Source organism: Dryobates pubescens, chromosome 39 (genome assembly GCF_014839835.1).
Source record: "Dryobates pubescens isolate bDryPub1 chromosome 39, bDryPub1.pri, whole genome shotgun sequence".
Taxonomy (NCBI): domain Eukaryota; kingdom Metazoa; phylum Chordata; class Aves; order Piciformes; family Picidae; genus Dryobates; species Dryobates pubescens.
In genome coordinates this window covers 1,040,427-1,064,240 of record NC_071650.1, presented here as the reverse complement: position 1 = coordinate 1,064,240, position 23,814 = coordinate 1,040,427, and the positions used below count along the sequence as shown (strand labels likewise).

The window sequence follows — 23,814 nt, the reverse complement described above, 5'->3', positions numbered from 1 at the left end:
TTAGATGGGAGCCTGGGTTGCTGAGGGCTGCTGCCTGCCCTGGCAGCTGGCAGCTCTCCTTCAGCTCCCTGCAGCAGCTCAGGCCTTCCAGTTTTGCAGCAGCTGCCTTGCTGCAGGGGGATTCCCAGCATGGCATCACCAGCACCAGGCTGGGAGCAGTGGGGACAGCCCTCAGGCTGTGCTGCCAGCCAGGCAGAGCTGCACAGGCTGAGGGCTGGGTGGGGAGAAATGGAATGAAACCCAACAAGGGCAAGGGGAGAGTCTGGCACCTGGGGAAGGGCAACCCCAGGGACCAGGACAGGCTGGGGACTGAGCTGCTGGAGAGCAGCACAGGGACCTGGGGGTCCTGGTGGACAGAAGGATGCCCAGGAGCCAGCAGGGTGCCCTGGTGGCCAAGAAGGCCAAGGGAACCCTGGGCTGGATTTGAAGGGCTGTGGAGAGTAGGTCAAGAGAGGTTCTCCTCCCTCTCTCCTCTGCCCTGCTGAGGCCACATCTGGAATATTGTGTCCAGTTCTGGGCCCCTCAGCTCAAGAAGGACCTCAGGGAGCTGCTTGAGAGAGCCCAGCAGAGAGCCCCAGAGCTGCTGCAGGCAGTGGAACATCTCCCTGTGAGGCCAGGCTGAGGGAGCTCTGGGGCTGGGAGCAGAGGAGCCTGAGGGCTGCCCTCATTGCTGGTGATCAAGGTGTGCAGGGCAGTGTGGGGAGGATGGAGGTGTCCCTGCCCACGGACCTGGATGGTGTCTGAGCTCCCTTCCAGCCCAACCCATCCTCTGAGCCTCTGAAGCTGGGCTGTGGTGCCCTGGCTGCAAGGCAGAGCTTGTCTTCCATCACCTCAGTTCCTTCTCCCCTGGGCTGAACCCTGCAGTGGCAGCTTGAGTGCAGCAGAGCTGTGGCAGGGAGGGCTGCGTGGGCCCAGCCTGCAGCCCCTTGGCTGGCGTGGGGCTCCTCACAGCCATCAGTGTCCTCCCACACTCAGCTCTTGGCAGGGTTGGCACCTCCAGCTCCAGCTTTCATCCTGAGCCTTTGCTTTTCCTCTTACACAAGGTTGGGGGTGGAGTGGGGGAGGGAAGAGAACTACAAAGCAGTTAGGCATCATGCAGCAAGGACATGTTCTGGGGGGGGGGGGAGGGGAGGGGGGGGTTGAAAGAAAGCAAAATGCAAGTCTGGAGCTTCTCCACTGGGCTTTTTCCCAGCCTGTTTGGTTTGCTTTGGTGTGTTCCATCTTTCTTCAGCTGTGTTCCTCCAGCCTGTCCCTGCTGGCAGGCAGCACTGCTGCTGGAGTGCATTGGATCCAAAGGGCACTGGAGTCAGCCCAGAGGTTGTCCCTGCCTGCAGTGGGCTTTGCACCAGGCTCAGCAGGAGCTGCTGCCTGGCCCCAGGCTCTGACCCAGCAGCTGTGCTGGGGGGGAGGGCTCTGAGCCAGCCTGGACCCAGCTCCCTCCTGGGGTAGGTTCCTGCTGGTGAGCTGAGAGGAAGCACTTTGCATCTTCAATCAAATTAGGGTGGGGGCAATGAAATAAACCCAGTTTGGGCTTCCCCCCCCCCCCCCCCCCCTTTGTACATTGATGCCTTGGAACTGCTGACAGGAAACAAGAGTTATTTTGGGCCCCCTGAGCTGTCTGTTTGCAGTGGCAGTGCCTCCCTGAGCAGTCCCTTGTGTCCCCATAAATGCTATTTGCAGAGCAGTGCCATAACAACAGCCCAAGGGCTGCAGCCTGCTGGGCCTGGTGGCTTCAGCTTGGGACACAGTGGAGGAGGAGAAGCTCAGCCCTGTCTCAGGTGGCTCCTTCTGCCCACAGCAGAGGCAGCTCTGCAGCTGGGGGCACCTCCTGGTCCAGCTCAGGGCTTGCAGGATGCCCCAGGGTGCCAGGTGGATGTTTTGGGCAGGAGATGGGGATGCTGCTGCTGGGCTGTGTGGCTCCCAGGGTGCCTTGGCCAGGATTTGTGCTCTGCTTGCTCTGGGTGGTCAGAATGCCCCTGGAGCAAATGGGTAGGTGGCATCTCTGGGGGGGTACAGAATCATGGAGGAGGGTTGGCTGGAAAAGCTCTTTCAGCTCCTCCAGCCCAGCTTCCAGGTCAGCTTGCCTCAGCCTCAGCCCTCTGGCACACAGAGCCACTGAGGCCTTTGGGCTGGAAAAGCTCTTTCAGCTCCTCCAGCCCAGCTTCCAGATCAGCTTGCCTCAGCCTCAGCCCTCTGGCACACAGAGCCACTGAGGCCTTTGGGCTGGAAAAGCTCTTTCAGCTCCTCCAGCCCAGCCTTTCTCTAACTCTGCCAAGGCTGGGGCTGAGCCATGGCCCTCAGCACCACAGCTCTGCCTCTCTCAAACACCTCCAGGGGTGGGCACTCAACCACCTCCCTGGGCAGCCTCTGCCAGGCTCTGAGAACCCTTTCAGGCAAGAAGTTTCTTCAATAACAAACCTGGGCCTCCCCCTGAGGCCATTTCCTCTCCTCCTCTCACTTGTTCCTAGGGAGCAGAGCCCCTCCTGGCTCCAGCCTCCTCTCAGGGAGCTGTGGAGAAGAGAGAAGGTCTCCCCTCAGCCTCAGGAGCAGGAGTGGACACCCATGGCCTGGGACACTCTTGGCTTTGCCTTCTTCATGAAGCTGAATGACTCCTGTGTTAGACACCTTTGCAGGGCAGGTTGCTGGGGCTCTGAGCAGTGCTTGAAGGGCTACAAGAAGGCTGCAGAGGGACTGTTCCCAAAGGCCTGCAGGGACAGGACCAGGGGGAATGGTTTGGAATGAGAGCAGAGCAGATTGAGATTGGATGTGGGGAACAAGTTCTGCACCAGGAGGCTGCTGGAACAGGTTTCCCAGGGAGATGGTTGAGCCTCCATCCCTGGAGATGTTCAAGGTGAGGCTGGAGAGGGCTCTGGGGAACCTGCTCTAGTGGAGGATGTCCCTGCTGAGTGCAGGGAGTTGGACTGGGTGAGCTTTGGAGGTGCCTTCTGACCCAAATCAGCCTGGGGGTCCTGTGACAAGAGGGAAGTTAAAATCTCCTGACTGGGAGTTCCAGGTCTGATGAATTCAGAGAGTCACAGATGGCATGGGGCTGGAGGGGACCCTCCAAGGGCCAACCTGCACTCAGCAGGGACACCTCCAACCACAGCAGGCTGCCCAGGCCCACAGGTTCACTCTAGGGATGCCAAAGGTGAGGGAAAAGCAGAAGATCCTTCAGTAAGGGAAGGCAAGACTGAAAAAGCAGCAGAGAGCACCCTGAGGCAGCTGGGGGTGAAACATGGCCAGAGGAAGCTCCATGAGCAGCCTTGAGACCATCAGCCAAGCAAAGGGTGGTGGAGAAAGCAAGCAGGGCTGCCAGCTGAGACAGAAATAGCACAGTGCAGATCAGCACAGGGAGGCAGCAGTCACAAGCCAGGCAGGAAGGACACTGAGCCTTCAAGGTCCCCTGCAGGGACTCCTGGAGGACAGGCAGTCCCTCACTTGGCAGCAGCTCCCCCAGGATGCTGACACAGCTGAGCTCAAGGCAGCTCTGAGGCAGCTTTGCTACTCCCTGCCCCCTGCACCCAGCACTGGGGAGGCCACACCTGCAGTGCTGGGCTCTGCTCTGGGCCCTCACTGCAAGAAGGACATTGAGGGGCTGGGGAGGGTCCAGAGAAGGGCAAGGAAGCTGGGGAAGGGTCTGGAGAAGAGGGCTGGGGAGGAGCAGCTGAGGGAGCTGGGGGTGGTTAGTGTGGAGGAGGCTGAGGGAGACCTCCTTGCTCTCTGCAGCTCCCTGAGAGGAGGCTGCAGCCAGGTGGGGGTTGGGCTCTGCTCCCCAGTATTAGGTGACAGAAGGAGAGTAAATGGCTTGAATTTGTCCCAGAGGAGGCTGAGATTGGACATGACAAGGAACTTCTTGCCTGAAAGGGTTCTGAAAGCCTGGCAGAGGCTGCCCAGGGAGGTGGTTGAATGCCCATCCCTGGAGGTGCTTGAGAGAGGCAGAGCTGTGGTGCTGAGGGCCAGGGCTCAGCCCCAGCCTTGGCAGAGTTGGGGACTGGGTGGTCTGGGTGCGCCGAAAGAGCTTCTCCAACCCAAAGGCCTCAGTGGCTCTGTGTGCCAGAGGGGTAAGGCTGAGGAGAGGTGATCTGGAAGTGGTGCCAGGAGCAGAAGGAGAGCTGGGACAGAAGTCAGCAGGGCCCCAGGAGGTGCTGCCCTGCCCCCTTTGCATGCTGCCCAGCCCCTTCCTCAGCTCTGGTTGCTGTGGTTTTGTCTTGCAGGGGCCGGAGCTGCTCTGCCTGGAGCTGGACGAGGCCAAGCTGAGCCAGGTGCTGAGGAGGCTCTCAGAGGTGGAGGAGAGCATGGCCTTGTTGACTCAGGCCTCCTGAATAAAGAGGTTTGACACTCACACAGCAGCCTGCCCTCCATGCTTGCCCACTGCTCCTCTTCCTGCACACAGAGGGCTGATGAAAGCAGGGACACCCCTGCCCCCCACCCCTGCCCCCAAACCCTGCCCTCCACCCCTGCCTCCCACCCACCCCTGCCCCCCAAACCCTGCCCTCCACCCCTGCCTCCCACCCACCCCTGCCCCCCAAACCCTGCCCTCCACCCCTGCCTCCCACCCACCCCTGCCCCCAAACCCTGCCCTCCACCCCTGCCTCCCTCCCACCCCTGCCCTCCAACCCTGCCCTCCACCCCTGCCTCCACCCCTGCCCCCCAAACCCTGCCCTCCACCCCTGCCTCCCACCCACCCCTGCCCCCCAAACCCTGCCCTCCACCCCTGCCTCCCACCCCTGCCCCCCAAACCCTGCCCTCCACCCACCCCTCAGCAGCCTCCCAGCCCTCCAACTGCAGCAGGGCAGCCCTGGCACCGAGCTGCAGGGGGCCTGGGAGAGGCCAGAGCTTGGCCAAACCACACTCTTGGGCCTGTTTGTCACACTGTTGGTTGTGCCCTCAGAGAGGTCAGAACCTCAGAGAGGTGAGAGCCAGGGTCTGGGGTACAGCTGGGCAGGAGGAAGATGCCCCTGGCAGCCTGCTAGCTGGTGCCACTGGTGTGAAGGAGGCAGAGGCAGATAGGTGGCTGCAGGGCAGCATGACCTCAGCTGCCCAGGCTGCTGTGGGGGCCCTTGGCAGCCACATCTCTGCCAGAAGGCACAAGTGCAGAGCAGGCAGAGCCCTGCTGGCTGGGGAGCACCCAGCAGCAGTGTCTCCAGGTGCAGCAGGTTCCCTGGGGCTGTGCAGTGCAGCAGGACCTGAGGAGCTGTTCTGGGCAAGCTGCTGCTTGTCTGCAGCAGGATGGGCACAGAAGCAAGGAACTGCTGAGGGTGGAAGAGAGCTCTGAGACCACCGAGTCCCAGCCCTCACCCAGAGCTCACAACCTCACCACTGCTGCTGAGCCTCTGCTGCTGAACCACCTCAACTTGAGGTTCCACCTGGAGAGCTGCCTGCTGGTCCCTGAAGTGGTGACAGCCCAGCTGGATGTGCCAGGGCTCTCTGCTGTGCTCCTGAGCAGGGAGGTGCCCAACAGGTTGGCTTGGAGGCTGCATTGATTCCTTCTGGTTCTATTTTAGCTTCCTAAGCAACCTCCTCTCTGAGCTAAAATTATACCCAGGGCTTGTACCAAGATAGAGATGACAACACCAAATGTTCTCCTGCCATAGCTAAACTATTCCTCATTGCTTCTCCTTGTGAATTGATTGCTTGTGGAGGTGCCAGGCTGGGCTTGGAAGCAAGCTCTCTCTGCAGAGCAAGGCAAGGGCACCTTTGCCCATCTGCCTGGGCAGCAGAGAAAGCACCACTCAGGCCACCTGGTGTCACTGCACTGGGAATCCACACCTCCTGTCCCCTGTCTCCTGTCTGTCCCACTGCCACCTCATCTCTCACAGAGTCACAGACTGGCAGAGGCTTGGAAGGGACCTCTGCAGCTCCTCCAGTCCGAGCCCCCTGCCAGAGCAGGGGCACCCAGGGCAGGGCACACAGGGACACAGCCAGGAGGGGCTGGAAAGGCTCCAGGGAGTCTCCAGGGGTGGAGGCTCCACAGCCTCTCTGGGCAGCCTGCTCCAGGGCTCTGGCACATGGAAAGTGAAAAAGCTTTTCCTAAGTTCATGTGGCACCTCCTGGGTTCCAGTTTGTGCCTGTTTCCCCTTGCCCTGTCCCTGGGCACCACTGGGAAGAGTCTGGCTCCAGCCTCCTGCCCCTCACCCTTCAGCTCTTGCTGAGCACTGCTGAGCTCCCCTCAGGCTGCTCCTCTCCAGGCTGAGCAGCCCCAGGGCTCTCAGCCTCTCCTCACAAGGTGATGTTCAGTGTCCTCAGCAGCTCAGTGGCTCTCTGCTGGACTCTCTCCAGGAGTTCCCTGTCCTTGTGGAACTGGGGAGCCCAGAACTGGACACAGTGCTGCAGATGAGGCCTGAGCAGGGCAGAGCAGAGGGGGAGGAGAGCCTCCCTTGACCTGCTGCCCACACTCTCCTTAAGGGACCCCAGAGCACTGCTGGCCTTGCCCAGAAGGGCACATTGCTGCCTCCAGCACAGGGCTCCTGTGGCCACCTGCTCATCCCTTGACCTGGAGGAGGAAGTGCAGAGCCCACAGCTGCTGGCTCCAGCTGGGTCTTGTCAGGAAGGGCACTGGGCTGTGCAGATCCCCACTGCAGGTAAGTAGCTGCCAGCAGAGCTGGGTGGTGCTGACTGCCTGCCCCTTCTCCCTCAGCTTTCCTCTTGCTTTTCCAGCAGAGGTCATCAGCTGTGAGTTGGGGTTTGGGGGGGGCTGGGGGGTGTTTGTGTCTGTTTTCTTCTATGTTTTAGAGCAGGTTTAACAAAACAGAAACCTCCCCAAGGCCTGGAGGGTCAGGGCAGGCTCCTGCTCTGCAGGGGCTCGCAGCCTGTCAAACCTACTCCATTGTTTGGCTGGGAGATGGTCAGGGGAGAGGCAAATGTGCTATAAATGGAAATGAGGAGAGAAACAAAGTGGGAACAGATGTCAGGAAGTGTTACTTCATTCACAGGGTAATAAACACAGGGCCTGGCTCAGCAGGCAGGGACTGGAGGCTTTCCTAGGAGAGGTGCCAAGGGAGCTGGGGGCATGGGTTGGTGGGTGGCTGCTTCTGGCTCTTCCTGAGCCTCCTCCCCTCAGTGTCTGATGGATCTGAGCTCCTTCCTGGGGGAGCTGGGCTGGAAGGGACCTCCAAAACTCATCCAGTCCAAACCCCCTGCACTCAGCAGGGACATCCTCAACTAGATCAGGTTGCCCAGAGCCCTGTCCAGCCTCACCTTGAATATCTCCAGGGATGGGGCCTCAGCCACCTCACCCCAAGCAGTGCTGCAGGCTTGGGGCAGTGTGGCTGGAAAGCTGCTGGCAGAAAGGGAGCTGGGGGTGCTAATGGCCAAGCAGCTGAAGAGGAGCCAGCAGTGTGCCCAGGGGGCCAAGAGAGCCAGGGGCATCCTGGCTGGGATCAGCAATGCTGTGTCCAGCAGGAGCAGGGAGGGCATTGTCCTCTGGGCCTCAGCTCTGGGCAGGCCACACCTGGAGGGCTGGCTCCAGTTTGGGGCAGCTCAATGCAAGAGAGAGGTGGAGGGGCTGGAGCCAGGGCAGAGGAGGGCAAGGAAGCTGGGAAGGGCCTGCAGGAGAAATCTGAGGAGGAGCAACTGCAGGAGCTGGGGATGGTTAGTGGGAAACAGAGGAGGCTGAGGGCAGACCTCATGGCTCTCTCCAGCTGCCTGCAAGGAGGTTGTGGAGAGGATGGTGCTGGTCTCTGCTCCCAGGTAATCAGGGACAGAACAAGAGGGAAGAGCCTCAAGCTGCAGCAGGGCAGGGGCAGGCTGGAGAGCAGGAAGAATTTTTCCCCATCAAGAGTGGTCAGGCACTGGGCTGAGCTGCACAGGGAGGTGGTGGAGTCCCCAAGCCTGGAGGTGTTTAAAGGTGGTTTGGCTGTGGTGCTTGGGGCTGTGGTTTAGGGGTGAGCCTTGCAGAGCAGGGTCAGGGCTTGGACTTGGTGCTCCTGAGGCTCTCTTCCACCCTGAAGGTTTCTGTGGCTCTGTGATTCTCTGAACTGCTGCTCCTGTTCTGGGAATTCCTCCAAGCTGCCACTCAGTTCAGATCTGCTGCTCCTTAAAATATCTGTCAGCTTCAATCATGACTTACACAACTGGCAAGCCCTCTGCTTGGCAAGAAGGTTCCTCCTAGTGCACTTCCCCTTCTTCTTGCTCCACTCTTCCCAGAGAAAAAGAAATAGATAAAGAAAGAAATAGATAGCTGGGGAGATAACTGAATGGATAAACAGATGAATAAATCCTTGAGTCAGAGAATTGTCAGGGCTGGAAGGGACCCCAAGGAGCATCCAGCTCCAACCCCACTGCCATGGGCAGGGACACCCCACACTAGATCAGCCTGGCCAGAGCCTCATCAAGCCTGGGCTTAAACACCTCCAGGGCTGGGGCCTCAACCACCTCCCTGGACAACCCATCCCAGGGCTTCACCACTCTCATGGGGAAGAACTTCCTCCTCACCTCCAGCCTGAATCTCCCCACCCCCAGCTTCATTCCACTCCCCCTAGTCCTATCACTACCTGAGATCCTGAGCAGTCCCTCCCCAGCCTTCTTGGAGCCCCCTTCAGATACTGGAAAGCCACAGTTAGGTCACCTGGGAGCCTTCTGCTCTCCAGACTGAACAGCCCCAACTCCTTCAGTCTGTCCTCACAGCAGAGCAGCTCCAGCCCTCTGCTCACCCTCCTGGCCCTTCTCTGGACACCTTCCAGCACCTCCAGATCCCTCCTGTAATAGGGGCTCCAGAACTGGACTCAGTGCTCCAGGTGGGGTCTCACCAGAGCTGAGCAGAGGGGGATGTCAGGAAGGACCTCTTGAAGGTCCCTTCCAACCAAACCCAATCTCTGAATCTATGACCCTCTCTCCTTCCTTCCTCTCACTTCTTCCTAGGGAGCAGAGCCCAACCCCCACCTGGCTCCAGCCTCCTGGCAGGGAGCTGCCGAGAGCCAGACCCTCTCCCCTCAGCCTCCTCTTCTTCAGGCTAAACCCTCCCCAGACTGCTTTGCTTTTTTGCCCCCCTGCTGTTGCTCTCCTCTCCCCCACTGCTGGGGTGTGTTCCCCCCTTGCTGGCAGCTCCTCTCTGTGAGAGTGCCAGCAGCAGAGCCAACCTTTGTGCCGTCCCGGGGAGGCTTTCAGCCCGAGTCTGTGACCTCTGCATTTTATTCTGCTCTCCTTTTTTTTTGGGGGGGGGTTGATATTTTGAGAGATGATTTTTTTTTCCCCCCTCCTTGTCTTTTCTCAAATCCTTTTCCCCACTCTTTGTGCTCCCTGGATCAAAGAGCTGCCTGCCTGCCCTCTCGCAGAGGAGGCTTCCTGCTGCAGCCCTTTCGCTGCCCCTTCTTTGGCTCCGAGCTTTACCTGCTGACTCACATTGCTCACAGAGACCTTTCCTGCCCTTCCTGGGGGTGGGGGCTGTGGTGCTGGTAGAATTTCAACAGTTTATTCATTTCTTCCAAATATTTATCCAGAGGAGCTCGGTCAGTGCTGAGCACAGAGAGAGCCTTCTGGGGGAGGCGAAGCCTTCGTGGGCAGGAGGAATGTGCTGGGTCCTTCGCAGCAGCCACTGAGGGCTTCTTTCATGTGGCTCTGCAAGCTCCTGAGCAAGGGGATGAGTCCTCACCTTGCAGCCAGGCCTAAAAGCCATCTCTGAGATGATTCCCCAATCCCAAAGGAGCAGGGCTTAGGGTTAGGGGAACAATGTATTCCCACGTGGAGCCCGGAACTGTGCTCCTGGGCCTCCTCTTTGCCTTCTTGGGAGGTCAGGGGGGTGGTAGAATCAGAGAATTATGAGGCTTGGAAGGGACCTCAAGGCTCAGCCAGCTCCAACCCCCCTGCCATGGGCAGGGACACCTCACACTGCAGCAGGTTGCTCACAGCCACAGCCAGCCTGGCCTGAAACACCTCCAGGCAGGAGGCTTCCACCACCTCCCTGGGCAACCTGTGCCAGGCTCTCACCACCCTCAGGGGCAAGGACTTCTTCCTGACATCCAATCTGAATCTCCCCATAGCTGTCACCACTGATGATTTCTCCCTTCAGTGCAGCATTTCTACCCTGACAGAGCTGTGGTGCTGAGGGCCAGGGCTCAGCCCCAGCCTTGGCAGAGTCAGAAACTGGTTGGGCTGGGTGAGCTGAAAGAGCTTTTCCAACCCCAGTGATTCTCTGATTCCCTGATACTAGGACTTGGAGCTTGCATTTCCACCAGGCAGTGGCAGGCCAGGCTGCAAGGCTGGCACTCAGCCCTCAGCCTGCATCATGAGGCAGAACTGGAGAGCACCCAAGGCCCATGGGTCAGCAAACAGCAGCTATGGAAGCTGGCAGCTGGCTTGGGCTCCTGAGGAGTGATTCAGAGGTTCACAGAGTGGGTTGGGTTGGAAGGGACCTCAAAGACCATCCAGTCTCAACCCCCTGCCATGGGCAGGGACACCTCCCACCAGCCCAGCTTGCTCAAGGCCTCATCCAGCCTGGCCTTGAACACCTCCAGGGAGGAGGCAGCCACAGCCTCCCTGAGCAGCCTGTGCCAGTCTCTCCCCACCCTCACTGCCAAGAATTTCTTCCTCATCTCCAGTCTCAATCTGCCCTCCTCAACCTTCAATCCATTCCCTCTCATCCTGTCACTCCCAGCCCCTGTCAAAAGTCCTTCCCCAGCTCTCCTGGAGGCCCTCCAGGTACTGGAAGGTTGCTCTGAGGTCTCCCTGGAGCCTTCTCCTCTCCAGGCTGAACAGCCCCAACCCTCCCAGCCTGTCCCCTCAGGGGAGGTTCCCCAGCCCTCTGAGCATCTTTGTATGCTTCACAGGGCTGGGTGGGGGCAAACCAGCACCCCCAGTGCAACACCCCAAAGCCATCCTGCTTCTGAGTGGAGCCTGGGAGGAAGCAGCCCCCAGGTGGGTTTGATGGGAGGGAATTTCTGTGCCTCATCCCCTGAGCTTTCTGGCTGGTTGGCAGCCCAGGCTGAATGCAGCATTGCTGGGGAGACTCCACAACCTCCCTGGGCAGCCTCTGCCAGGCTTTGAGACCCCTTTCAAGCCAAGGGGTTTCTCCTCATAGCCAAACCAATCCCCAGCTCCAGGGGTTGGGCATCCAACCACCTCCCTGGGCAGCCTCTGCCAGGCTTTGAGACCCCTTTCAAGCCAAGGGGTTTCTCCTCATAGCCAAACCAATCCCCAGCTCCAGGGGTTGGGCATCCAACCACCTTCCTGGGCAGCCTCTGCCAGGCTTTGAGAACCCTTTTAGGCAAGAAGCTTCTTCTGATGCCCAACCTAATCCCCTGCTCCAACACCCTGCAAGGCAAAGCCTTGCAGAAGCACAAGGTTAAAATAGGCCCAAGGAGAAGCAGCAGCTGGGACCCAGAAATACCTTGCAAGCACTCCTTGGGCACATCAGGAGCTGAGGCAGAGCAAAGCAACTGGAATCTATAAACTTGCATAATTAATTCTTCTTTGCAGGGAGAACAAACATTCCCATGGCCCAGCTCTCTCTCAGGGCTCTGTGACAATTGGGCTCCTTGCTATAAATAATGTTCTGGAAGTTTATACTTTGCAGCTACAGCCTCTGCTGGGCTCCCACAGCCCAGGGATGTTTGCACTCCACTGCATCAGACAGGCCCTGGAGAGAGCCTTTGGCCTTAGATGCATCTGCAGTGCAGTTTAAAAGGAGAGGCTTGCAAGCAGCATGGCAGGAAGGAAAGGGGCTCTGGCCAAGGGCTGGGTCCTGCACTTGGGGCACAGCAACCCCAGGAAGGCTGCAGGCTTGGGGCAGAGGGGCTGCAAAGTGCCCAGCAGAGAAAGCCCTGGGGGTGTTGGTGGGCAGCTGGCTGGAGATGAGCCAGGGGGTGCCCAGGTGGGCAAGGAGGCCACCAGCAGCCTGGCCTGGATCAGCAGGGGTGTGGGCAGCAGGAGCAGGGCAGGGATTGTCCTCCTGCACTCAGCACTGGGGAGGCCACACCTGCAGTGCTGGGCTCAGTTCTGGGCCCTCAGTGCAAGAAGGACATTGAGGGGCTGGAGAGGGTCCAGAGAAGGGCAAGGAAGCTGGGGAAGGGTCTGGAGAAGAGGGCTGGGGAGGAGCAGCTGAGGGAGCTGGGGGTGGTTAGTGTGGAGAAGAGGAGGCTGAGGGGAGACCTCCTTGCTCTCTGCAGCTCCCTGAGAGGAGGCTGGAGCCAGGTGGGGGTTGGGCTCTTCTCACATGCAACAAGTGACTGCAGGAGAGGAAATGGCCTCAAGTTGCTGCAGGGGAGGTTCAGGCTGGAGATGAGGAACAGTTTCTTTGCTGCAAGAGTAGTCAGGGATTGGCACAGGCTGCCCAGGGAGGTGGTGGAGTCTCCACCACTGGAGGTGTTCCAGAAACCTGTGGCCATGGCATCTGTGGCCATGGTGGTGTTGGATGGTTGGAGTGGATGACCTTGGGGGCTTGTCCAACCCAAACCCTTCCATGGCTGTGATTCTATGAGCACTGGCACGTCCCCAGTGGGAATGAAGGAGGGGAAGGAGCTTTGGCATCCAGCAGAGCAGCTGCAGCCTCCTCTGCAGGCTGGGAGCAGGCTTCCTCTGCCTGGGAAGGAAAGAGTGCTCACAGCTGGGCTGTGCCAGGAGGCCACCAGCCAGGCAGAGTGATGGCCAGGAGGAGCATCTCCCAGCCAGCCAACAGCCCTGGAGCTGCACCAGAGCTGCAGTGAGAGCTGTAGGAAAGCTTCCCCACAGTGCCTTCATCCCCAAGCCTCTGCAAAGCACTGCAGGTGCCCTGGCTGCAGGGAGCTGCTGCCATGGGGCAAGAGACCTCTGCACAGGGCCAGGCACCTGGGGAAGTGCCCTGCTGGGCCATGGGGCTGCATCTGCCCCGTGCTGCATGCTGCCTGCTGCAGCTTTACCTCCTTGGAGGGATCACAGCTACCTCAGAGGCATTTCTGCAGCAAGCAGCATGGAGGGAACTGCTCACTGCCCCCAGTGATGCTGCTGGTCAGGGGGCAGAACCACACAGCTGTGGAGGTTGCAAGAGACCTTGGAGATCATCAGGTGCCACAGCTTGCCCAGAGCTCACCACTGCACCACCTCCCTCAGCACCACATCCACACAGCTTTGGAAGCCCTCCAGGGATGGAGGCTCCACCACCTGCCTGGACCAGTGCCTGAGAGCCCTTGCTGGGAAGAGATTGTTCCTAATGTCCAACCTGAACCTTCCCTGGGGCAGCCTGAGGCTCTTTCATCTGGCCCTGTCACTGCTGCAGGTAAGAAGAGACCAACCCCCCCCTGGCTCCAGCCTCCTCTCAGGGAGCTGCAGAGAGCAAGGAGGTCTCCCCTCAGCCTCCTCCACACTAACCACCCCCAGCTCCCTCAGCTGCTCCTCCCCAGCCCTCTTCTCCAGACCCTTCCCCAGCTTCCTTGCCCTTCCCTGGACCCTCTCCAGCCCCTCAGCATCCTTCTTGGAGTGAGGCCCCCCAAAACTGACCCCAGGACTCAAGCTGTGGCCCCAGCAGTGCTGAGCAGAGGAGGACGTTCAGGTCCCCGGTGCAGGAGGCCCCTTGCCTGCAGCTGCTGTTGCTGCAGCCCCGGGGCATGAGGCTGGAGCTTCAAAGGAGATGTTGTGGATGATTTCATTTCCCTTGGCCCTGCCTTGTTGTGGTTCTGCAGCTTTCTGCAGGTCCTGCAATAACAAAGATAAAAGCTTCCTCATCTCCTTCCCTGGGAGCCTGCAAAGCTGACGGGCCAGGGGCCACATCCTGCGCCCCGGCTGGCCCCCGCTGCGCCCTGCTGCCCGCAGCGAGGTCTGGCTGGTGCTGGCTGCGTGGCCTCCAAGGTGCCTTGCAGGGGGAGAGGAGGTCCCAGGGGAGCTGTGGAGCCTGGGGGAAATCAGGCTGAGCCCCAGGGAGCCAGCAGCAGGCAGACACTGCAGGGCAGCAGCTGCCAGGCTGGGAGCAGAGGGCACCCTGCAAGCTGGGCACCCGAGGCGCCGGGCGGGTGCCTGCAGCCAGCTGCTGGCACAGAGGGCACAGGGAGCAGCAGGGACACAACCCAGGCCTGGTGGCTGCTGCCCTGCCAGGGCTCCTAGGGAGCTGGCACGGCTCCACCTCTGGGCAGGGCTTAAGGAGTGACAGAAGCTAAGAAAGGTGAAGATGCTGAGAGGAAAATGGGGTTGGAGACCTGGCTGGGTGAGGCTGTGTGGAGCTGGCTGGTGCCCACCTGGTGTTGTGCTGGCAGTGGGGCAGGAAGCCTGGAAGGCAGAGGGAGGCATGAATACAACCTTCAGCTCCTGGGAGGGCAGTCTGAGCGTGCAGCTGACCTGGATTTGAGGGCTGGAGGAAAGTGTCTCCAGGGAGGCCTTCTGGTGGCCTCTCAGGGCTGAGAAGAGGCCTCTAAGAAAGCTGGGGACAGGCTTTGTGACATGGCCTGCTGTGACAGGACAAGGGGGCATGCTTTGGAATCACAGCACAGCCTCACAGCATCACCCAGGTTGGAAAAGACCTCAGAGATCATCCAGTCCAACCCATTACCTAATACCTAACACCTCCTGACCACCAACCCGTGGCTCCAAGTGCCACATCCAAGCCTTTTGTGAACACCTCCAGGGATGGGGACTCCACCACCTCCCTGGGCAGCACATTCCCATGGCCAATCTCCCTTTCTGGGAAGAACTTCTCCCTCACCTCCAGCCTAAACCTCCCCTGGTGCAGCTTGAGGCTGTGTCCTCTTGTTCTGGTGCTGGTTGCCTGGCAGAAGAGCCCAACCCCCACCTGGCTACAGCCAGCTGGGCACCCCCTGGCTCCTCTCCAGCCAGCTGCCCACCAACACCCCCAGGGCTTTCTCTGCTGGGCACTTTGCAGCCACTCTGCCCCAAGCCTGCAGCCTTCCTGGGGTGGTTGTGGCCCAAGGGCAGGACCCAGCCCTTGGCCTTGCTGGATCTCATCCCATGGCCTCAGCCCATGGATGCAGCCTGTGCAGGTCCCTCTGCAGAGCCTTCCTGCCCTCCAGCAGCTCCACACTGCCTCCCAGCTCAGTGTCTTCTGCAAACTCCCTGAGGATGCTTCTCCTTTTGAAGCGACAGGCTCAGTTTTGTGGTGTAGTCCACAAAGCTTTTGTCACAGGGGCCAGGAGAGAGAAGGAAAAGAGGGCATTAGGCTGTCAGTCAGTGCTTCCCTCAGTAAATGAGTTTCTGAGCTGTTGGAAATTTGCCTGTGCTCAGCTGACACCAATCATGTATGAGTCACTCATTAGTAAACCTCTGGGGTTGGTTTTGTTGTTTGTTTGCTTACTTGTTAAATTGAGGAAACTACAAATTCTCTCCAAATATCCCAGCTACAGAGCCACAGAGTCAACCAGGTTGGAAAAGACCTTCACAGATCATCAGGTCCAACCTATCACCTAATACCTAACACCTCCTGACAACCAAACCATGGCTCTGTTTGGTGGTGCCCAGGGACAGGACAAGGCACAGCAGGTCCCAGCTGGAACCCAGGAGGTTCCACCTCAACATGAGGAGAAACTTCTTTGGTGTGAGGCTGCTGGAGGCCTGGAGCAGGCTGCCCAGAGAGGTTGTGGAGTCTCCTTCTCTGGAGCCTTTCCAAGCCCACCTGGCTGTGCTCCTGTGTGCCCTGCCCTGGGTGCCCCTGCTCTGGCAGGGGGTTGGACTGGATGATCTCTGGAGGTCCCTTCCAGCCCCTACCACTCTGTGATTTCTCTGTTTCCAGCAGGCCCTGTTGCTTACAGCCACAGGGAGAGGCTGCAAACAGCAGTGTGGAACTGGGGGGGTTGGGAGAGACCTCTGACACCACCAAGTCCAACCCTTCGCCCACAGCTCGCAACCTCACCACTGCTGCTCAGCCTCTGCCCCTGCACCACCTCCCTCAGCACCACATCCACACAGCTTTGAAACCCACCCAGGGATGGAGGCTCCAGCACCTCCCTGGGCAGCCTGGGCCAGTGCCTGAGAGCCCTTGCTGGGAAGAGATTGTTCCTGATACCCAACCCCAACCTCCCCTGGGGCAACCTGTGGCTGGTTCCTCCTGTCCTGTCACTTGTTGCATGTGAGAAGAGGCCAACCCCCAGCTGGCTCCAGCCTCCTTTCAAGGGGCTGTAGAGAGCAGTGAGGTCTCCACTTGCCCTCCCCTCTTCCCCAGGCTGAACAACCCCAGCTCCCTCAGCTGCTCCTCACAGGACTTGTGCTCAAAGCCCTTCACATCTCAGTCCCTCGAGGAATGAACCTGTTGGTTCCCACCCAAATGTTTGAGCCTGGAATGCATGGAATGGCTTGGGACCATCAAGGTCATCTAGTCCCAACCCCCCTGCCACCAGCCCAGCTTGCTCAAGGCCTCATCCAGCCTGGCCTTGAACACCTCCAGGGAGCAGGCAGCCACAGCCTCCCTGGGCAACCTGTGCCAGTGTCTCCCCACCCTCACTGCCAAGAATTTCTTCCCCATCTCCAGCCTCAATCTGCCCTCCTCCAGGGGCATATGGCCCAGCTGCTGGGGTTGAAGTGTGTTTCCCACCCCCAGCACACACCTGGCTATTCCAGACCCAGGCTGCAGCAGGAAGCAGCAGGTTCCTCCCAGGGAAGCTCTTTTTCCCTTGCAGACAGAAAGCACAGCAGTGCAGAGCACAGGAGGGAGAGGGGAGAAGAATCCACTTGAAAGCCAACTTCTCTAGCAGCAGAAAGCAGACAGTAATGGAGTGGGGCCAGGGAAGGGCAAGGAAGCTGGGGAAGGGTCTGGAGAAGAGGGCTGGGGAGGAGCAGCTGAGGGAGCTGGGGGTGGTTAGTGTGGAGGAGGCTGAGGGGAGACCTCCTTGCTCTCTGCAGCTCCTTGAGGGGAGGCTGGAGCCAGGTGGGGGCTGGTCTCTGCTCCCTAGAAACAAGTGATGGGAGGAGAGGAAGTGTCCTCAGGTTGCTGCAGGGGAGGTTGAAGTTGGAGATGAGAAGAAACTTTTTCCCTGAAAGGGTCCTCAGAGCCTGGCAGAGGCTGCCCAGGGAGGTGGCGGAGTGCCCGTCCCTGGAGGTGACTGGAAGAGGCAGAGGTGCTGTGGGCCACGGTTGAGCCCCAGCCCTGGCAGAGTCAGTGCCTGGTTGGACCGGCTGATCTCAAGGACCTCTGCCCGCCGAAGCCCCGCTCGGCGCGGCGGGACGGCTGCGCCCCGCGGCCAGCAGCCAGGCCCCGGGGCCGGGCACGGCCGAAGCCAGCCGAGCGCGAGCACTCGCCTCGCCCACCTCCAGGGCCAGCCAATCCGATTCGCCTTCCAGGGCTGGAGGCGGAGCTCCGTCTGTGGCATCGCCCCTCCCTCCCTCCCTCTCCTCACCCCCCCCCCCCCCCAGCCCCCCCCCTTCCCTTCCCTAACCCTCCTGCGGCGTGCGGCTGCGGGGGGCTCGCGCGCCGGCTGCTCGCCGAGCGGGTGCGCGCGCGCGTGACGAGCGGGAGGGGCCGGGGCACGCGCGCGGCTCCGGCACAGGGGCAACAAGTGAGGCGCTTCCCGCCCTCCGCCGCCCCCCGCCCGCCCGGCTCCCTCCCTCCGGCGGCGGCGCTCCCTTCTCCCCGCGTCCCGCGGCTCGCCTTCCTCTTTCCACAGCCCTGCTCCAGGCCGACCCTCACCTCCGCCGGGGCGCGGCGCGGCCCTGAGAGCGCCGGCAGCGGGACGGGACGATCCTTCCAATTGGGCTGGCCTCATCGCCGCCCCGGCGTCGCCCTCAGGTGCGGGAGCTTCCGCCCTCTGCGGGGGCTGGCGGAGGGCGGCGGCATGGGGCTCCGCCGGCGTCTGGGACCGCGGTAAAGGCGGCGGGCAGGCCGGCGCTGGGGACGGACAGGGGGGGCGAGGAGGGAGTCCCGCCGCGGCCGGACAAAGCATGGTGGATGGGGAGGAGGTGGCGGCAGGAAGAACCCCGGCAGAGCCCCGCGGCAGCCTGGCAAGGTAGGTGCGTGAGGAGGGCTCGGCTGCGGCGAAGAGGGCTTGGGGGGGGTGGGGAGGGAGGGAGGGCGCCGTGCGGGGAACTAATCTTTTTTGGTTTTCCGTTTAATTTTTCTCCTCCGGATCGTGAGGTTCCTTTTTCGTAGCCCTCCCACCCTACTCCCCCCCCCCCCCCCCCTCGCCGATTTGCGTGCTGACAGCTCCATGCTCGACGGGGCAGGGGGGTGCCACATGGATGGAGATGTCCTCTGTGTGGGGAAGTTAGAATCATAGAAGCACAGAATTGTTAGGGTTGGAAGGGACCTCAAGGAGCAGCCAGATCCAACCCCCTCTGCTGCCACGGGCAGGGACACCTCACACTACAGCAGGTTGCTCACAGCCAGCCTGGCCTGAAAAACCTCCAGGCAGGAGGCTTCCACCACCTCCCTGGGCAACCTGTGCCAGTGTCTCACCACCCTCATGGGCAACAACTTCTTCCTGACATCCAGTCTGAATCTCCCCACTTCTAGTTCTGCTCCAGTCCCCCCAGTCCTATCCCTCCCTTGCACCCTCAAAAGTCCCTCCCCATCTTTCTGGGATCCCCCTTCAGATGCTGGAAGGCTTTCACGCTCCTAGCCCTAGATATTTCTTTGGAATTTGGAGGGGGATTTTTGTTGGGTCGTTGGGCTTTGTTTTTGTTTTTCTTTTCCTCTGGTTTTGATTCCGGTTTTGATTTCTTTTTTCTTCACGTCGCTTTCCTCGGTGGGGGAGGGAGGTGACAGGGGGTGGAAAGGGTGGGGTTAAACGGCGGAGGACTCGCTCAATCTATTCCCCCAGCCGCACAGGAGCATCGGCACCCCGGCACATGTTGCAACCAACTCGGTGAGAGCAAGGCGCAGAGAGAGAGAGGGAGAGGCGCAGCCTTCGTGGCTCGGATCAAGCTTAGGCCGGCTCGGGTTAAATGACCCTATGTTTGCCGTCGCTTGGTTGTTTTTAAACGCCAGGAGAGGAAGAGAAGGAGTTGATGCCGAAACGGGGAGCTCGCTTTCCAGAGAGAACCGAAGGCGTAGAGTTGCTGCAGTGCTGGGTGCTGCTGCAACATCCTCTCCTTGGCTGGAGGAGAAAAGCAGAGGGGAGGACGCAGGCACGGTATAGAGCCCGTCGGGTTTTCCTTCGGTGGCGGTGGAGGACTCGCACAGCTCGTAGGGTCAGCTCATTAGCCGGCTGTAACCGGGCAGGTTAATTATTAATGCCTCCACCGCGTTAGGATTTTGTTGTTGCAGTGGCGGTGCTGAGGCGGCGGACTTCGGTGAACCTGAAACGGGGCGGGGGGTGGGGGGAGAGGGGGGAAAAAAAAACCAGCCCAACTCTTCGTTTTTGCTAGGCTTGGTCTGAAGGCATGTCCTCCTTCAGGAGATGGTGCTGCTGGGGGTTTTCTTTTAGCCCTTTACACTTTCCAGAGGCAGACCGTACCCCATCAGGAGGGGGGTGAGGTGGGGGGTGGGGGGAACTTCAGGTTACTTACTGGCTGTGATTGTGGCCAAACTGCAGCTCGCAATTCATTAGTCATCCTGCAAAAATTCTAGGGGGGAAAGTTGCTTGAGTAACCCTTTGCTCTGACTTCCCCAAATGCTCTTGAGTGCTCTTGAGATGATTGTTAAACGCCGGCGGTTGGTTTTAACTATGTAAATGAAGGGTTGGGTTGGCCTCTGGTTTGTGTTGTTTTCTCCTCATTTAAAGATGCGTTTTAGGCTCAGAAAGTGGGGGTTGGGCACGGAGGAGTTGCACCTGGGTGTGGAAGGTTGCACTTGATGATCTTAAAGGTTTGGGGTGTTGGGGGGGGGGGGGTTTGGTGGGGTGTTTTTTTCCCCCTCCCCCCCCCTAACCGAAATAGTTATTCGGCGATTCTGGGTATCAAACGAGATGCTAAATATATCATCTGAAAGTTCTTGAGGAAGCAGGCTCCCAGCGTCCTCCTTTGAGGAAATTTCTGGTTAATCATCCCTCCCCCTGCCTCAGAGGCAGCCTCCAGTTTAGTTCTCTTTTCCAAGTTGCCTCAGAAGCGTTTCGCGTTCTCCTTGCAGCAGTTCCGCCTTGGCGTCAGATTGGAGTGGTGTCACGGCGGGGTGTGGTGGTGGTGGTGGGGAGGGGGGGAAAGCAGATGACACTCCGCTGAGTGCTACCGGTGGTGATGCCAGAGCCGAGCGAGGAGCTGGCTGCTGGCAGCGGCTACCTTGTCACCTTGGCGACACGCAGCCTGTTGAAATCGCCGAAGGAGTTGAATCGACTCGGAGCTGTTAGCGGATGCGTGGAGAATCGGCTTTTCCCTTTCAGCCGATGTAGTTTCTAACGTGCTTTGGTTTGGCCGTTTGTTTCCCTGGGGCAGCGAACGACTTGAAAGTGGGCTCGTTGGGGAGGGGAGAAAAAACAAAGCCCAGCACCCCGGTCTTGCAGTGAACTGAAATCCCGACCGTGTGTGGGGGGTAATTAAGAGGATAATGCCGTGGAGTTAGAAGCGCAATCTTTTGGTTTGGAGGGAGCCCTGATTCTGCTGCTGGCTTTGAATGTGTGGCTTGCTACCTGAGATGTTGTGCAAGGCTTGTTTGTGCAGCTGTAGGGAAGCTACAGACACTGCCTGAATTAATAAAGGAATTAGGGTTGAAGTAACTGTGCCTTCTGTAAACTGATTTTGCTTAGGTTTTTGCTTGGGTTTGTTGGTGGTTTTTGTTTCAGCATGGACTATAAATAGATGAGGAAAGTGAAGGAAAACCAGGCACAGCAGCAAAGCAGTGCTGCTGGAGGGACTTCCTTTGAAGGTGGTGCAGTAGTCTCACAGTATCCACCAAGGTTGGAAGAGGCCTCAAAGATCATTGAGTCCAACCTATCACCACAGACCCCATGACTAAACCGTGGCACCAAGTGCCACATCCAATCCCCTCTTGAACACCTCCAGGGATGGGGACTCCACCACCTCCCTGGGCAGCACATTCCAATGGTGAACAACTCTCAGTGAAGAACTTCCTCCTCACCTCAAGCCTAAACTTCCCCTGGTGCAGCTTGAGACTGTGTCCTCTTGTTCTGGTGCTGGTTGCCTGGGAGAAGAGCCCAACCTCTTCCTGGCTACAACCTCCCTTCAGGGAGTTGTAGAGACCAAGAAGGTCACCCCTGAGTCTCCTCCTCTCCAGACTGAGCAACCCCAGCTCCCTCAGCCTCTCCTCACAAGGCTGTGTTCCAAGCCCCTCACCAACTTCGTTGCCCTTCTCTGGACACCTTCCAGCAAGTCAACCTCCTTCCTAAACTGAGGAGCCCAGAACTGGACACAGGACTCAAGGTGTGGCCTAACCAGTGCTGTGTACAGGGGCAGAATGACCTCCCTGCTCCTGCTGACCACACTGTTCCTGATGCAGGCCAGGATGCCATTGGCCCTCTTGGCTGCCTGGGCACACTGCTGGCTCATGTTCAGCCTACCATCGACCAGCACCCCCAGGTCCCTCTCTGCCTGGCTGCTCTCCAGCCACTCTGACCCCAGCTTGTAGCTCTGCATGGGGTTGCTGTGGCCAATGTGCAGAACCTGGCACTTGGATGTGTTCAGTCTCCTGCCCTTGGACTCTGCCCATCTGTCCAGCCTGTCCAGGTCCCTCTGCAGAGCTCTCCTACCCTCTAACAGACCAACTCCTGCCCCCAGCTTGGTGTCATCTGCAAATTTACTGCTGATGGACTCAATGCCCTCATCCAGATCATCAATAAAGATGTTAAAGAGCACAGGGCCCAGCACTGATCCCTGGGGCACACCACTGGTGCCTGGCTGCCAGCTGGCTGTGGCACCATTCACCACCACTCTCTGGGCTCAGCCTCCAGCCAGTTCCTAACCCATTGCAGTGTGCTCCCATCCAAGCCATGGGCTGACAGCTTGGCCAGGAGCTTGCTGTGGGGGACAGTGTCTTGCTGAGGTGCAGGCAGACTACATCCACAGCCTGCCCCACATCCACCAGGTGGGCATTTGCTTTTCAAATGCAAAGTTTTAGCCTCTTTGGGTTTTTTTTTCCAGGTGCCTACCCACTCCTCATCCCCAATGGTTGTAAAATAACGTTTTTTTTTTTAACCAAAGCACTAGTAATTGGTTTAGGAAGAAGGGTGTGGTGGCCATGGTTATGTGCATGAGAAAGCACAGGATTACTCTTTGATGTTTCTAGTGCTGCACATGGCTTAGAAGAGAAGAATTTGTGCCCCTGAGTGCAGTTAACAAAAATTACTAATGTAATCTCCTTGGTTATGCCATGGCCTGACCTCACAAACAGGTATTTAGGTGTTTTCATCAGTCTGCTGCTGCTTGGTGGTTGCATTGCAGATTCCTCATGCTTAAAAACCAGCCAACAAAAAAAAAGGGGGGGGGGGGGGGGCAACAGACAGTGATGATATAATGAAATACAGGCTCTCCTTGTTGCTTTGGCACAGAATGAGCAAGTCCCTGAAAGCTGGGGAAGGGATGGGATAGGATAGGATGGGATAGGATGGGATGGGATGGGATAGGATGGGATAGGATAGGATAGGATAGGATAGGATAGGATAGGATAGGATAGGATAGGATAGGATAGGATAGGATAGAATAGACCAGGTTGGAAGAGACCTCTCTGTGATCTCTTCAGGCACTGATTGCTTTTTGCATAGGAAGAGCTAACCAGGTATCTTGGGCTTCACAGAGTTGTTAGGGTTGGAAGGGATCTCAAGGATCAACCAGCTCCAACCCCCCTGCCATGGGCAGGGACACCTCACACTACAGCAGGCTGCTCACAGCCACAGCCAGCCTGGCCTGAAAAACCTCCAGGCAGGAGGCTTTCACCACCTCCCTGGGCAACCTGTGCCAGGCTCTCACCACCCTCACAGGCAAGAACTTCATTTGGCCCTTCTGCTTTTTTCATCCACTTCACTTGGCCTTTTAGGCTCTAGAACACGAGTAAGTAAACCTCCCCAGGCCTCCAGAACGCTTAAAACCCAGTGAAAAGAGTGGAGCATTAAAGTGTCTTGCGATGAGCTGGGCAAGAGGAGGACCGAGCTGATGTCTCATGAGGAGCAATTAGCATTTAAATAAGGAAAGGAATCCCAGTGCGTGCTGGGTGTGGTGCTGAGATTTGTAAAGGGAGAATTGATGAAGGAGTTTCATCAGCAGTTGGTGAAGAAAGGTTTGTTGTTTGAGAGAGAAGTGCTGTCCTGAGAGCTGAGAGACGTTGCACTTGGAATTGGTTTTCTTCATCTCTGTAAACAAGTAGCTTCTGAAATCTAGCAGCTGCACCATCTTAAGGCCACAGAAGAGAGGGGAATCGACTAAATTAGTTCATTTGTAAGTCAGCTGTCTGCAATGAGCAAGGCATCTGAAGATGAGCCAGGGGGTGGCCAGCTGGGCAAGGAGGCCACCAGCAGCCTGGCCTGGGGCAGCAGGGGTGTGGGCAGCAGCAGCAGGGCAGGGATTGTCCTCCTGCACTCAGCACTGGGGAGGCCACACCTGCAGTGCTGGGCTCAGTTCTGGGGCCCTCTCTTCAAGGAGGACATTGAGGGGCTGGGGAGGGTCCAGAGAAAGGCAAGGAAGGTAGGGAAGGGTCTGGAGAAGAGGGCTGGGGAGGAGCAGCTGGGGGTGTTTAGTGTGGAGAAGAGGAGGCTGAGGGGAGACCTCCTTGCTCTCTGCAGCTCCCTGAGAGGAGGCTGGAGCCAGGTGGGAATGGTCTCTGCTCCCTAGGAACAAGTGATAGGAGGAAAGGAAATGGCCTCAACTTGCTCCAAGGGAGGTTTATGTTGGAGATGAGAAGAAACTTCATGCCTGAAAGAGTTCTCAAAGCCTGGCAGAGGCTGCCCAGGGAGGTGGTTGATTGCCCACCCCTTGAGGTGTTTCACCAAGGCAGAGCTGTGGTGCTGAGGGCCATGGTTTAGCCCCAGCCTTGGTTGAGTTAGACAGTGGCTGGACTGGATGATCTTGAAGGCCTTTTCCAACCAACAT

At 58.7% G+C, this 23,814-nt stretch overlaps 1 protein-coding gene across 2 annotated transcripts in view; it reads left to right on the top strand.

Moving 5' to 3' along the window:
- The window catches only part of COMMD1 (copper metabolism domain containing 1), a 56,414-nt gene that overhangs the window by 13,910 nt on the left and 18,690 nt on the right, over window positions 1-23,814 (top strand). The window contains exon 3 of one of the 2 annotated variants that reach the window (XM_054177272.1): window positions 4,215-4,335. The exons of the other annotated variant lie outside the window; for it this stretch is intronic. Within the exon in view, the coding sequence (XP_054033247.1) occupies window positions 4,215-4,322 (108 nt within the window). The 3' untranslated portion in view covers window positions 4,323-4,335. Of the gene's footprint in view, window positions 1-4,214; window positions 4,336-23,814 lie in introns of those variants that run through there. 2 annotated transcript variants of the gene reach the window in all.